Below are 16,214 nucleotides of genomic sequence, written 5' to 3'. Positions count from 1 at the left end.
GAAATAGAGTATTTGTTTGTGTGAACATTTAAATAAATAATTTCCCCTGAGGGTCAAGTTTGTGTGAAAAAGATTTGTACAAACAGATGTAATTTTGTGTTAAATTGCAGAAAAAAATTGAAGATAAAAACAGATTAAGAAAGTATTTTTATGTTTTAATAACTTTGAAGTGTTGGTATTTTGAGGTATAATTTGGTGAATATCTGAGGACAATATTAAATTATTAAATAAACATGTTTAAGCGTATATGTGGCGCTGAAGTTACTGTACAAGTTAAACTGTCCAGACAAATCAGCAAATTATTCTAGTAGGTATTTACCATTAATTCTACTCCTCCAGAAAATGTAAATCCTTCAGACAGTTCTCGTTCCCACGCAGAGGTCTGCAGGGTGATAAGAAAGTTAGAGGAAATGGAGAGGAGAGACAGTTGTTTGCTAAGTGCTGTAGGATGAGGAAGCTGGTCGTACCGCAGAAAGGTCAAAGAGACAATTTGTCTGAGGAGACAAATTGACACACATGAATTAACTACAATAAACACGACAACACACCACATTCATCTAATTGCTGCAAAGATTCAGATGGAGCTTGCACACTTTACCACCCACGGGCTCACGCATCCACCGAAAATCGCACAAGTGCATTTGTGTTTTGCTGCCTCTGTTTGTTCGGCTGGGTGTGTTCACACAGCTCGAGGAGGAGAATGGCAGGCGTGGAGGTAGATCTGGTGGGGGTGTTGAGGGTGAGAGGGGGTAGTCGCGGCAGTGGGGGGTGCTTGTTGGACTTGGCGGGTTGAATCTATTTGCATTTGGCACACAGACTGTACAAAGCATGCAAACAGACAAACAATGACATTTGCTGTGTTATTTTTCCAGTGATATTGCAGTCTCTCTGCAAAGTAAACAAAAAAAAAAAAGATTGTTGCGTGTATATTTGCATGTGCGGTTGCTCGGCCCATGCACCTGCCAGGTGCGTCCATCTCTTTAAGTCGACCCCACGGGCCCCGCCCGCGCTCCACAAATCACATGAAAGGCTCACCCTCCATGCGAATTGCTCTCTCAAAGGCAACTTTGATGTTTGAAAATGGAGATGGGTGTCTTTGAAAGAAAGGCCTACAGGTGTATCAGTGCCAGGGGAGGGGAAAACCAGTGGCATGTCTGACACTGGGTGCTTTCTTGAACTGCTAATGGCTCACCATGACTCCTAGATGTATAACCTGGAGACATAGTAGCCTACGCACATAATCACAAACACACACACATACAAATAGTGGCTAGGCTTAACAATCCAACTCATGACCACCTCATTTATGATTTGTTAGAGAGGATATTTTGTATTTTCAATACCACTCACAGACAGATGGGAGCAGATAAAGGGGATATTTATTTCTTCTTCGGAGAAATGGCACTCTGGCGTCTGCAGTGACTGGAGGCTGCCGACTGCGGCACTCCTCCTCCCCGGGGTCACTCCAGACGCGTCATACTCGGCTTCGGTGATTAGAAGAAGAGCAAATATTGGTCAACTGATAAATCCACTGGAATGCAGCAGTGCATATTGAATGGGTTTGATTTCAGAGCGAACTTGTTTCGGGACGAAACACTCACCACATTCGGAGGCTTGTGATTGGTGACAGATGAGGACAGTATCCTTCAGTAGTCATGGAGGATGTTTTCATGCGTGATTATTTTTCATGCCTTTTTATCTAAGTTATGAGTGATTGCAGGACCGATGCTATCAGAGTCATTAAAGTGTGATGACACAGACATGAAAGCATCTGTCAGTTTTTTGTCGTGGGAGGGTAAATAAAGATGAGATGGAGGCTCTTTGACCACTGTTGCCACCTTAACCACATCTAGAAGCTTTGAGGCCAACTCCCTTTGAGGGCCACACACACACACACACACACACACACACAGACTTTTGTACTGAAACTTTCATGTAAAAGCTAAATAGTCAAAATACCTTGATAAAACTAAGATAAGAAAATGCCCCAGTTTGTCTCCCTTTTTCTCTCTCCTCCCCTCACCCTGTCTGTTTGCTGCTCGTCATCTTGCTGCAGCGTCAATGCACAAGTTTTTGCTAAAAACAGGAAAAAAGAAGAACATTGTCTAACATTTAAAAACATTGCAAAGCTCCTCGGGCCAGTTGATTACTGTTGGAGACAGACGCACAATAGCCTTGGGGTGAAATGGCCTCTCTTTATCCACTCAGACAAAAATTCCCCCCCTTATTTGCTGACGCCAGAAAGAACATCAGTAGGAATTGCCAAATTATTTACAGAGGGCCCAGACAGCGCTTGTAATTCACTCTGATGATGCAAGTAGAAAACTTTTTTCTCAGATTCGACTCAGAAGCTCAGCCAGCGTTGTCTTACTGGGATCTCTCCCACTTTGTCTCTCTACCTTCTCCTTATACCCACCCCCTCTAAAGTCAGGGGCCAAGCATTCTTCCTGTTTACCTATGAACGGAAGTAAAATGCTCACACTGTGTGTGCTCACTCTTCCTCATTTACACCGACCCATACAGGAGGGAGCCATTACGACCTTTCAGCTGTAATTCAATAAAAGTTCCGATCTGCATTTAGAAAAATAAATGGCCCATGAGTGGAGGAATATTTTATCCCCCACTGCATTATGACAATAAACCCTTTTCTGCGTTGAGGCAGCGGGGACAGGGGGCGGAGTAGGGGGCGATTTGTGGGAAGAAGGCACCTGCTGGTTACTGGAAAACACGCTGTGTACCACCACCCTGCGGTTTGGATATTTATTTCTTCAGTCCTTAATGGTTAGGAACAGTGAGCAAATAATAGGTGTAGCAAGACCTTTCTTTCGCTTCCAGGAGCGGGGAAGGTTGTAATCCTCTGGGTAAACACGGAGGGAAGCCTTGGCTCCTCAAAACAGGCTGGAAAACCTCACAGAAAAGAGGAGGTTAATCTTTATAACCTCAACATCGCTGCAGCAGTCCCATAACAGCATGATAACAGGGAGGGCTGAAAGTAAAAATATGTGCATGTCTACACAGTGGAAAATTCACACATTTACTTTGACCCACCTGGAATATAATTTGTCATTCTGTGGAACTGTGTGCGTACGTGTTTAAGGGTAATTGTTTGCTTGTTGCACATTATTGTGTGTGAGCTAGTATGCGCGGAGGTGTGAACGCGAAGCCGTTTGACACATCTGCTGGCGCTGCATTGATGTATGTGACAGCAGCAGCTCGCCTTCCTTTCCCACAGCGTTGTGAGAGCCCCCACCTTTTCCCCCCAGCATCTCGACACGTACAACAACCTGACTGCTGCACGCACAAACACACACACACACACACACACACACACACACACACACAACCCCATTCACCATTAGAGCTAAAATAACACACTCAAAGCAGCTTATTGCTTTAATATGATCGGTCACCGCAGCCAAATAGGCCTTCTGTGCTCAACGAGGGTAAACCAGCGGCAGCAGTGGCAGCAGCACTGGGAAATCTACGACGTCTGCAGGCAAGCTGCCAAAAAAGGCCTGAAAACAACCCTGCTCATATCACCCCCAACATGCCTCAACTGCAGAGTTACTCACTCACTCGCTCTCTCACACACACACAAAGTCTACAATGATCGGACAAAAGAGAGATGATTGCTCTCAACGTGCTCCGGGCCTTGTAGTATTGTTAGACAATCCGGGTGCATTGGGCCTCATTTTGGCACCCCCTCACTCTGCTTGCTTGCCTCAACCTGCCTGGCTGGAGGGCTGCCCTTGTGTGCCACTGCTTCTGCTCCACACACACACACACACACACACACGCACACAGAGAAATGCAAAGAGCTTTATTCCCTTATCAGAAAAGGAAGGCTGCACTCTTTGCTCAAACAGCCTCATGTAGCAACTTCCGCTGTGAGCAGCTTGTTTTCAGGCCTGCGAGAGGGGGATTTTCACACTGCTGATGTCCCCAGAGACAGCCGATGCATCAGCCTAAGGGACCAGATGATCCCGCAGCTGTTGCCGCAGAGGGTGAACTAGAGACACGATTGTGCCAAAAACGTTTGCTGACCTCCTTCTGAACAGCCTGAATTGAAATAATGTTTCCATTTGAAAAAAAAGATTAAATTGGCTCTGTACATGCGAGTGATGCTATAGTAATGACAAACACCTTGACTCACACCTAGTTTGCATCCAAGAAAAACAAACTGTGCTTCCAATCTGTGGTAATGATATGGTCGTAAAACTGAACACATTCATACTGCAAGTGTTGAGTGATATGTAAATGAACATTAAGTAGTGTAATGTCTGTGTGTGGCTAGCATCGACTCAGTTTGGCCCAGACGAGACAGCCACAATCACCAGCCAAGGGTAAAACCCACATCCTACAGGGTCAGCCTCAAAACAAGAACTCTGATTCGCCCCACTTTAAATATCCAACTGTGTGATTGGTGCCACGGTGCCAGATACACTGCTGCTGCGGAGATGCTTTTTGTGATGCTACTTATAGAAGTAGAAGGAAGTAACAAAGAGCGTGTTTAAAAGAAGACGGGTGGTAACAAGAACATATATGGGGGTTCAGGTCCGCTAGAGAGGAGGAAGAGGAAGACAGGTGTACAAGACTTTGCTCAACAGATGTTGAAACGTCCCCAGTGTCTGTTAAAGGAAGTAGCAAGCAAGTAGACCTCGCTGCAACACATGTTCAACTGTCGCCCTACATCGCTCTGTGGGGACGCCAATCTGAACTTCACATCAACACGTTACAAATACAGCTTCGCTGACCTAAACAGAAAGTTAAATGCATTTCAAACTGTGGCAAAACAGCACAGGAAATAGGCTGAAAGAAAAATATCACAATCAGCTGCCATTTTGTAGACCTCATGTTAGAATCAGAAATGCCTGAACATTTTTTCTACGTAATCCTATATCATACTTGCATAGACTTAACAGTCCAGACATAGTTTTCAGTGTCGTTCTGAGGACTGTGCACTCCGAATCAATTCTAATATGTTATCAGGGGCCTATCAAGTCCATTTATACGTCAAATACAAATATTTACACTTCAAATATATTCAGAGCAGACTTGAGCTGCAGCCAAAGCACGTATTGCCCTTTGCCATCCAGATAGAGTTTCACTTTGCCCCTGAAAAAGCACCCGGCCCTTCACTAAAAAGAGCTTGTGTCTAATGTGTCTCCCTTTGGACGGGAACATATGTTTCTTTCTTTCAATGGAGACAGACACACGCAGACACAGAGGAAGGGAAGTGAAGTGGAGAAAAACGTGTGGGATGAAGGAAGGAAACGGGTCATATTGGGTGATCACTTAGCTGTGGCGTCGGTGTTTAAGGCCTGGCTGTCACCTTACTGAACAAACAGCGTCTCTGTGTTGAGCTGATACAGGCTTTGTGGATGGAAGGCTGGGCGAGGCTCAGCGCAGTTTGCCGTTCATGTGGTCTCGTCTCGGGTGCAATCATGAGAAAACAAAAAAACTTTAACACGTTTAAACTTCTCCAATCACTTGAACCTCTTTACTTCAAGGCACAGCACAAACGTTTTTCTGCTGCAAAGAAAAAACACAATCAGGAAATAAAAAGACACACACACACACACACAGAAAACAAAGCAGGGCAGAGAACTACACAACCCATCCCTTCAAAACACAGCCATCGGCTTTCATACATCGTTAATACCAGACATTTTATATCAAGCATTTTATTTGTTCTTCATAGACTTCCATAATGCTTTCAGATGATGCGACCGCTACTTTGAGAGAAGGCTAGTAAATCTACAACCTTTAGCATCCATTTCGACTCTGGGTGCATATTGAGCGCTGCTGTTTAGGCCTCATGTGTGCATTGGGCCCCATCTCCCAGCTCTATCTTGTGGTTATGATATCATAGAGAGAAAAAAACAAAGGGCATTCTTTCTCTAAGTGCACCCTGACACATTAAATATTCATCCGACCACAGAAATCCCTCTGAAATGGGGCTGGTGTGGAGCGCTCGCACCCCTCTGGCCCCCGGCCCTCGTCGAGTGGATAGAAGTCAAATGTTGGCGGTCGGTGCAGACGCGCTGCGGCTACAGTCAGGGTCAACTGGCCAAAGAGAGCGTATTAAGACGAGGTTTAACTGGAGGATACAGGTTCTGGTTCGCTGGCAGAGACAAAGGATTTAGGGTAGATGTTAAGACTTTTTTTTACTCTGGATAAAGAAATAAAATTTAAAGTAGGGATGACGCATGATTAAAAAAGCACATACAGTTAGGTATCGTCATATGTCAAGGATTTCAGCTTAAAACAAGGCTTGGTAATCCTGGAAAAAATAGCAAGAGCAGGCTATACTTGCAACAGATGCATCCCAACCACTTCCATTGGCCCTCTTGTCAAAGCTATGCCCCCAAAACACATGAACGTTCACCAAGCTCATCACCAGCACTGTCAGACAACTTCATTTATTGATGGCTGTTGGGATTTGAAGAGGATTTAAAAAAATAAGATAAAATCTATTTCAGAAACAAAAAGAACCAATGTATGGCCAAAATCCGACGTTTTAAATATTTCCCCTTCCATTCTATATCACCATAGCAAGCCTCTTTAATGATCTACAGTATTATGGGCTGCACGTACAAAATCATGTTCCTTTGACAGCAACAGGAAAGAGATTACTTTTTAGTTGCTGCAGTGAAAAATGCATCCATCCATTATTTCACTTATCAATTGTGGGTAAAAACAAAACTAAATAAATGAAATCAGAGTAAGTGCTGCTCTCCTGATTGGTTTATTAGTGTCCAAGAGACCAATGCAGTGTGAAAATCAGACAGGAGTGGGAAAAAAAAAAGTTTTGTGTCTCCTCTCAGTTGATTAGTGGTTTATGAGCTCCAGGCTTTGTTCTAATGAGGCCTCTGCTCTCCTAAAAAAAAAGATCCCTCTCACAGCCCACTAAACCCCCTGCTGGACGCTATGAACAGTGTGTCGCCAAACACAGTGGGCCTTTGCCAGCTGGAACTGAGCCACTGGATCTACAGCTAGGCTCAAGTGTACATACGTGTGTGTGTGCGTGTGTGTGCGCACGCAGCTGAACGATCACTTTCATCACTGAAGAGCCAGCCAATTCATCCCGACCTCCATTGGCCACAGAAAAACTGACCAATTATCTTTTTTTTTCCCCCGACTGTCTGTCTTTTTTTTTTTTCCAACCAGAGAGCGATGGGATGTATCATTTCCCTGACCTCAGCCGTTTGAGGTGGTGTAAATCTCTTAATAACTACACAAGGACACATATAGGGGCTATATTTGGAGGGCTGCTTCCCCTGGCCGCCCCAGCTCTGGCCTGGAACAGACAGTAGCCACAGTGTCTATGTGGGTGATGGAGCCTGGACCTGGCGCTGTGTGTGTGTGTGTGTGTGTGTGTGTGTGTGTGTGTTTGTGAGAGAAAGAGAGTTAAGAGCAAGAGAAAACCCTGGCCTTCATTCCTTCCATCATGGTTTATAAAGAAGGCAGACTGGCCGCATGCATGTGAGCATGAATAAAAAAGATATTACTGAGTGTGTAAGGGTGTGTGTGTGTGTCTGCCCTGCCAGTATAAGTTCCGGAGTCATGGTACTGAGCAAACTGGTGGGCCGGTGAGTTGAATCACACATATACACACACACCATCCTTTCCCTTGGCGTCCACATCCTAGCGCTGGGGGAAACAAACAGCTGGAGAGCAGCAACAGAACTGCTGCGTCTGCTCAGACAGATTAGTCACGATCGAGTCTCTCACTTTCTCACAGAAGTTAAGTGCCACGACGCTGATGATCGGTGGGTGGATAAAACAAAGTATTCTGTGCGGCACTTTGACTTTGGACGTCAGGGAGTTTGATTTCAGCGCCTGTCTGTGTTCAGACATCATGTCTGTGCATTCATGTGTGCCTCTGTGCCCTGTGTGTCTTTGTATGGATGTGTGTGTGTGTGTGTGTGTGTCGGGGGGGCGTCAAAGCTAGATATTTCTATATAGTTCGTAAAGAGAGGATGGAGGGGAGGTGGTGGTGGGCACAAACAAATGGACAGAGCGGTAAACGAGAGGAAACTTTACCCATGGGTCAGCCTCTGAGGGAAGATATATTGCCCATGGGTCAGTGGAGAGAAAAGGACGGGCAAAATCCATATTGGTCCGTCTGCCTTGCCCCCTTTATATAGTGATAAAATATTCAAATCCAGCCATTACTTCACATTAGGCCACTCTGTAGAGATGCCAGGGAGAAAACCACAGAATGTATACATGCTGGTTCACACACAGTTTTGGTGCATTGATAGTTACATTAAAATCTCTTCCTCCCATTAGAGGCAAAGACCTCATCCGGAGTCACGTCTTGACATTTAAAGGTGTGTTCACATACGTGTGCGTGTGGAACATGTGTATTTGTACATGTAAGTGTACATGCAAGTGTTTACATGAAAGGCATGATCAGAGGGGACATCAGAGTGATAAGGGCACTAAGTGTGTTGGTTTATTTTCCAGGTCAGGATAAAAGAGGTGCAGTAGATGTGCTTCTCTTGCTCACAGTTAATTCTCACCTCCTGCACACTCACACGCACACACACACACGCACACACACACACACACACCGACAAAAGCTCTTTTAGTTTCTCTCTTTCTGTCTGTTATGTTTAAGAGAGATGACTACATGGTTTGGTAGCCTTGTCTGGGTGTTTCCATCTGACTAAGTGCTGTGTCAGTCAGACCTTTGTGTGTGTGTGTGTGAGTATGTGTATGAAAAGGCAAACATCACCTAAAGTCATCAGTTTACAGAAATGCCTGAGGTAACAATTCATAGTACCATTATTTGTTAGACTTCAGAGAAAACAACATTCCTCCTGCAATTATTTTGAACCACTTATGCCGTTGTTATCTGCTGATGACACTGCAGCAGGTGCAGCTTGGGCAACACTTAGTGTCTAGCCAATGTATTTCAAGGTCTGTTAACATCCTAATAATATTTTTGTATTTCGAAGCTGAAAACATGGTGACAGCGTCTCGGTCTCTCCCTTTATATAATTCCATCCTGTGTGAGCGTGCGTGAATTACAATGGATATTGATGGTCCTCACAATCGGAGTCAATTTCAAATCAATTACACTTCAGACAGACAAAGAGAGGTTGTTTCTGTGAGGACAAACTGCCCCGGCTCCATTACGGAGTTAGCTTGGAGGAGTTTTCCGTAAAGGACTCTTATTGTTTTTGGAAATACAAAGTGCCATTTTGTGCCGCTCTCATGTAGGTGGTAAATTGGCAGGTCCTTAATTTTCTCTCCTCACTCGGCCCCATTTCTGTTGCTTTTTCCAGGGCACAGAGTGAAGATGGAAGACCCCCAGAAGATGCAGTTCTCCGACAGGTTGTCGGAGATCGAGCGCTACCAGCGGACTATGCGAATAGGCCCGGTGAACAACAATCCCCGCCCCATCCACCAAACCCACCTCAGCACCACACAAGGTGAGGACCACAGACAACCACATCCAACCAACATCCCTTTAGTCACCACAGCTCTGTAACTCTATTAATCACCATTACTTTAAAAAAAATACCTGCTTCGATAAAATAAACAGATTTTTTTTTTTTGGCCACATTTTGTGTACAACAAATCTGTTGCACATCAACACAGGACAAGCCTTTCACACAGAATTCAACTAAGCCAAGTGCCCCCTTCCTCTACCCTTTGAGTTTTGTTCCACTAATCTGGGAGCTGTTATACATGCTGGCCATCAGAGGGGAAGTTCATGTCAAGCTCTGTCCCCGGATGCCCTGCGTTGGTGGGTCCTGGGCCCCACAGCGTGCAGGGTTGAGTCTGTGGTAAGGTGGCGTGGCGGGTGCTGCCAACCGAGCTTGGCTCAGGGCGCTGAGGCTGGCCTCCACACGCCGCACACTACAGCCTCAGGAATGTAACAGCCGCCCGCTACCTTGGCAATCACGTCACTCTCAGACTGGCCGAATGTGCGGGGGCCGTGGGGGGGGGGGCAAGGCTCAGACTGAGACTGAGGTGGTGCGACGGAGGGGAGGGGGTTGTTTCGAGCATATGTGTGTGTGTGTGCTGTGGACAGCTGCGTGGGTGATGGCGGGAGGGAAGATGAGTGTTCGCTCTCCATCATATGTCACTGCCTCTGCAACAGGATGCCATGTCAGGAAGCATGCAGACAAAACACACACACACACACACCCACACAGAGAAAGAGATAGAGTGAATATGCTTCCCTCAGCCGCCTACTCTCTAGTTCTCATAGCTAATGAATCTCATTACCTTTCTATCAGCATGTTGCTGTGTACAGGAGGGCTTATTTGGGAGCACTGCGCCATGTGTGGGTGGATCTCTATCAGTGTGTATCGCTGCCGTACACCAGTGTTTGGCCTTGTGCGCAGCTTAGCCAGCGCTGAGTCACCAGTATGGTCCTATCTAACAGCTGAGTGTGGAGAACACAGGGTCTTTTACCCCCCGACTCCCCCGTGTCCTTACTTATACTGTTGGTGTTGATTTTGTTGCCCTCGCACAGCCCGTACCAAGCAGAAAACATGTCAACCATTTTAGAAACACCGCCGACCGGGTGTACTGAAAACAAACAGTGTGGAGCTTCAACACAATACAGCCACTGTGATGATAATTTTCTGATGATTTAGAGTTTGGCGTGAGCTCTGTACGTTGTCTGCCAATAAAAAGCCCCCTGCAGCTAAGCTTTTACTGGGAGCTTTAGGTTTCTCACTTGAATACGGAGGGAGGCGGGGGGGCGTGTGAGAGGTGTACAGACTTGGGTCCAGACAGCAGACGAAGAGCAGCTCTTTGCTCCGTTCTCGTCTGCCTTGCACAGGATTAAGGCAGGAATTAGAGCGTCATTGGCTCGTCAGGCTTCAAAGGGCTGTGATGTTGCAACGCGCACATGTACAGGACATACACAGTGAGCAGACACAACACATTAACATCAGTTGGAACTGTCAGAGAGTGTAAAGACCTTGGGCTTCACGTTACAGCCGCCAGTGACTGGAGGCCGCCTATAAGAAGTGTGTGTGCGCGAGCGAGACAGGAGGGGAAGGGCTGTAAAAACCGCACACCTTAATGTGTGGTATTACCATCATGACGGCATACCGCAGGGCAAGAGTGGTAAAATAATTAAATAACAGAGCGGAGGGCCCTTCTCCCTCCCACCTCGTCGATCTGTCGGATGAGCGGCAAGAGTGGGGATGTATGTCATCCCGCAGATCACACAGGGCGCTCCTGTATGTGTAGGGAATCGTGCACAGACAACAGCGCTACACTATTACAATCAAAGCTCAAACAAAAACAGACTCGTAATAAATCCCATTCAGAGACGCTGCAAGATGTTTACATATCAACATCACACACGTCTGTGCCTTTTGGAAGCCCTGCCAGACACTGTTGTATTTTGCAGATACTTTAAATCCCGGGGCCTGTTTGTGGGAGAATTGCCGGGTGAAAGATCGCCCATCAACACGTTATAATTAAGTGGATTCCCGTCTCGCTGTTACAAAAGATGTTTTCCATTATCCAGGGCTGGAACCTTTGCGTTTTCTCCCCTTGAAGACAACTAAATAAGAAAATACAGTGTCATCTCCTCCTAAAGCCTCCTTGCTTAATTTTGTTGTCTGAGCCATGAAATACTGTCTCAGTTTTGTTGTCAACAGGACACGTCTTCAGACATCTGCTCAACGTTACCCTGGATTCTTCAAACTCACACACACACACACACACACAGATGATTGCAACATAGGCACATTGAAAATACAAAACACACACACACACACACATACTGTACACCGTTCTGTGGTAGTGTTGCAAGCTTCTCTGTTAGTGCCCCAGACAGACAGGGTAATTAAGAGCTCATTACAGTGCATGCAGTGACAGGATTCCTGCACACTGGCAGACGCTGCACTGGCTGCTTGTTTTTGTTCTTCGTTGGCCACAGGTAAGCCTGCTAGACATGTGGAATGATTCTTAGAGAGGGCGGAGGCATTGAGAGAGAGAGAGAGTGTGTGTGTGTGTGTGTGTGTGTGTGTGTGTGTGTGTGTGTGTGTGTGTGTGTGTGTGTGTGTGTGTGTGTGGTTAAAAATGCGTGGTTCAACTACTGCAGTCAAGCAAATCTGACACTCAGACAATCAAGTACTAAATTGTTATTCTGGTTTTGGAAAAACCACCAAGTGAGGTATCTTTGTATACTTTGTGTCTGTGGGTGGCAGCTTCTTCTTTTTTTTTTTTTAGCCTTTTCTCACATACAGAACGCAGTTTGTCCCTTAACATCTGGCTGTGGCATTGAATTCATAGTTTATACACATTTCTTTCCAGTCTTCAAAAAACGGCAAACATCCGACAGAGAATCTATTTTCCAACAGATTCCAATTTTACCTTGTTCCATTTTAAATGCAGACAAAGCTCAACAAGCCCCTGGCACAGCCTCTAACAGAGTGCCGAGACCAAAGCGGCTCTTTCAACTTAAATATGTTTTAATAGTGAGCGAGACAGAGAAAGAGGGGGGGGGGGCACAGCAGCAATTTAATCATCCGAAAGAAAAATCCTGGCACTTTTGAGGTGGTATCATTTAACATGTTATTTGTTCCAACACCTGTGAGTTCCTCTCTGAAGATGAATATCAGATACTAGCATAACGTTCCGCCATCAAGTCAAGTGCTCAGCGCTTTGATGATGGCCCAAAAGTGTGTGTGTGTAGTTGAAAATGTGTGTGCCTGTCTTTCTTAACGTGTGACCCATGTGGTGATGTTATTCAAAGTGACAGTGAAATCTTGCAGAAATAATAAATTACACTTTTCATTTTTAAATATACTCAGCGTTTATTTCTATTTTTAAAAAAGAGCACATTATTTTCCCGTAATGACACTTCCACAAATGTTGGTACCTCTGGCGTCCTCCTGCACAACTGGCACACATGTGCTGCAGCTGTGGCCTTTGGACTGGACTTGAGAAAAAAGTCCTGTTTGTGGGAGGACCAGCCCCAATGCAGCCGTGCCCCCGCCTGCCTCGTCCACAGTGACCACACTGTTTACTCCACATAAACAAGCCGGCCGCCCCCCCAGGTTCGAGGCAGCACTCCGCTACTGGCGCTTGCACTAATTTACACATCCAGAATGACATGATCAGCCAATTAGAAGCTAGAGCGAGACAGGAAATTAGCACCGTCAGGTAGCTGTGGTATGGACTTTTGAGTGTAGCTGTCACACTAGTTGGGTTTCATGCTGAATTCTGCCAAACCCGAGCAGGAAACTGTCCCTCTGAGGCCAACACAACCAAAACGAGCAGGAATCTGGACCAGTCCTTTAGACACTCTGTTTTACTTCTACACTCCACTATTTACATAATATGTCAATGACCGCCACGGAGTTTATTTGTTATGGTGCCTGAAAGCTTCACTTGTGGTTATTCGCTTTTTGTGACCCTGAGATGAATAATTCAAACTGAAAATGTTTCTGTTCTCCAACAAAAAAACCCGGAATCTTTTGAAGCTGCCTGCTTAGTAAAAAAAAAGAAGAAAAAAAGAGAAGTGAGAGCAAGTTGTTTTTTACCAGACTCAACTGTTTGTGTAAGTTATAATTTCACATCAGAGTCGGGCTGAGTTTTACATTTCAGCAATTACAGAAACTACATGTGTGCCATGAACAGTCTCTATTGAGTCTGGGGAGAGGGGAAGGGCAGGAGGACGACGAGCTCTCAAAGAGAACATAGGATTTTTCAGCCCATGTGTTTGTTTTCGCTCATGTTATAAGTGAGGGCTCAAAAGACATATCAAATGTCCCACATAGCTGAGCCAAGGCCGTGTTCCTCCCCTCTCTAACACGCTCTCTTTCTCTCTTCTCTCCCTCGCTGGCGTCTTTCTTTCTCTCTTGCTTGCTCTCTCACATTCTCTCCCCGTTGCGACGCCTTAAGGCCTGAGCGAAGCAGGAAGCCAGCACAAGGACTGGCATTCACTGTGTCTCAATGACACGCTTCATTATGGCAGGCGCATTACATGTCTCAGAGGCGTTGCTGGATCCGGAGTCACGAGGATGGGCGCCATTTTGGCTCAAACATCTTCTCAGCCGTCCCTTTGATCTAAACATGCACTTTAAAAAGCACCGAGTGTTTATTTGTGTCCTCCCAAAAACGACAGTGGCAGCACCCCAAAGCTACTTATTAGTGACGCAGTTGCCACTTCTTCCCATTTCAGCCCCTTCCTTCCCCACTCCTCGGCTCCACCCAGGGGGCTGGTCCTCTTATTAACAGAGGTAATCTGTGCCTCTGGTATTGACGTTGTCTGCCGGCCAATCAAAATATTTGAAGGAAATGTTTATTTTCTTGAGCGAATCGTACCAGCTGCTTGCAAGCCTTTCTGAATAAGGCCATTTATGTGTAAGAATTTGCCATTGTGAGGCATAGTGCAGGACCTCTCGTTGACTGAGTGCTGATTTGGGCATTTGCAAAGGAAGGGAAGGAGCTCCAGGGGAAGCATAGATCTTACATACGCCTAGCCCCGGTTGGGCTAAGCAGCCCAGCACCAGCCCCCCTCCCTGCCTCTGGCATCCATCGCGATCCTAATTGCCACGACAGGAGGTTAGGAGTTTACTATATTGCGGTGTCTCAACAGCGGTGGGCAGAGTCATAGTGATAACACATGGTCGACTGGTCATTGAAAGTAGAGCACCATGAGAGAAAACTGGTGATAAACTATGCAGGTTTCTGTCTTTATGATGAAAATACGACTGTGTATTTGAGGAAAATGCTTTAAACAACGTGTTCAAAGATGTTGACTAGATTTCAATTCAACCCATGTTCACAGATCTCTGAGCAGCTTGTCTTGTCACAACTGCACCGTCTCAGACCTAGAGCAAACAGCCCCCCGTTTGCGTCAGGCCTCTTGCGGTGTGGCCGTTGAGTGTGAAGCAGGGTCCCACGCGTTGGGCCAGCAGGTCTTTGACCTTCCTTCACTTCCTGACAGCTCGGCTGGACAGGCGAGCAAGTGTCCTGTGCTTCACAGGTATCCGCTGCCTCTGTGGTGTCTCGCCTGAAAGACCCAAAAATATCTCCCATGCACCCATCAGGCATGTTTTCCAAGCCTGGTCTCACTCTGGTGAGAAAACCACCCCTCCTCTTCCCAGTCTTCACTGCTCAGTCAGCAGAGGCCAACCTGTGACAGGAAGACACAGACCCCAAACCTCTAGATGTCAAGGCAGTTCTGACAAGTCTGTTGTGGAGTGATGTTTTTGGAACGTGCTTTAGATTTCTATGGCACAGGCATATACGTCTTGACCCCCACATATACACAACCCACACATTTCTCTTACTGGAACTGTAATATTTAATAGCCTCCACTGATGTCATGTTCACCTGCTGTTCATATTGTGTGTTCAAATAGCCCTGTGGCAAGAGCAAATGGACACCCCCACTCTGAAGACATGCAAGGTGGAGGAGGACCTGAGACCATGGCCAGGTTAGACATGCAATCTTCTTCTTTCTAAAGTCTCTGTGCAATATATTGTTGTGTAACTTTCAAATCCACTTAAATCCTTGTTCTTAATTTAAGGTAGACTTGGTGAGTTGTTTTGAAACACATTTCATCTTATTTGTTGAAATCCCCTTCACATCCTGATAGCCATGAATAAATAAAGAAATAAAAAAAGCCAGTGTTTGTGCCTCTAGCAGGACTTAATAAACACTGCCAATCATTTCATTCAGACTGAGAAGCCGGTGAGACATACAGAGGCAGAGGTAATAGCCAGAAGCAGTTGTCAGGCACTGCACGTTCATGTGTTTTGGGGGCATAGCTTTGACAAGAGGGTCAATGAGAGAGGCTGGGATGTATCAGTTGCATATTTCCAATGTGTGGCCTGCTCTTGCTGGCATTTCCAGGATTGCCAACCTTAGCTTTAAAGCTTGACCCCAGATCTGATGTGAATTTGAGAATTTGCATACCTGTGCATTTGTGTATGTGTTAATGAGAAAATAGTTTCCAAGGGTGGTTATTAGTTGCCAAGACATAATCATATTGTGAGGCAAAATTAATCAGTAGCATGAGGGGTGAGGTCACAATACGCATTGGCCCTAAATTGCTAAGTATGAGCAAACAGGCTCGATAAATACAGAGAAGATAATTGATGCACTTTGGACTGCCAAAGACAGTTCACACCTTCCAAATGATACACCTATAAGAACATCTCAGAACAAACCGAAGATTTCCAAATGAATTCATTTTAATTAGTCGACACTCTAACACC

The 16,214-nt window shown here is 45.7% G+C and overlaps 1 protein-coding gene across 5 annotated transcripts in view; it reads left to right on the top strand.

Moving 5' to 3' along the window:
- runx3 (RUNX family transcription factor 3) overlaps nucleotides 1–16,214 on the top strand; it is a 50,325-nt gene that overhangs the window by 25,865 nt on the left and 8,246 nt on the right. For 3 of the 5 annotated variants that reach the window (XM_069536180.1, XM_069536181.1, XM_069536182.1), the window contains 2 exons: nucleotides 9,297–9,443; nucleotides 15,356–15,430. In XM_069536180.1, coding sequence (XP_069392281.1) covers nucleotides 9,297–9,443; nucleotides 15,356–15,430 — 222 coding nt within the window. The remainder of the gene's footprint in view (nucleotides 1–9,296; nucleotides 9,444–15,355; nucleotides 15,431–16,214) is intronic. The other 2 variants (XM_069536184.1, XM_069536183.1) reach the window with 2 other exon arrangements.

Source organism: Paralichthys olivaceus, chromosome 12, assembly GCF_024713975.1.
Source record: "Paralichthys olivaceus isolate ysfri-2021 chromosome 12, ASM2471397v2, whole genome shotgun sequence".
Taxonomy (NCBI): Eukaryota; Metazoa; Chordata; class Actinopteri; order Pleuronectiformes; family Paralichthyidae; genus Paralichthys; species Paralichthys olivaceus.
The sequence above is the reverse complement of the archived record's forward strand: the minus strand, read 5'-3'. Positions and strand labels throughout refer to the sequence as shown.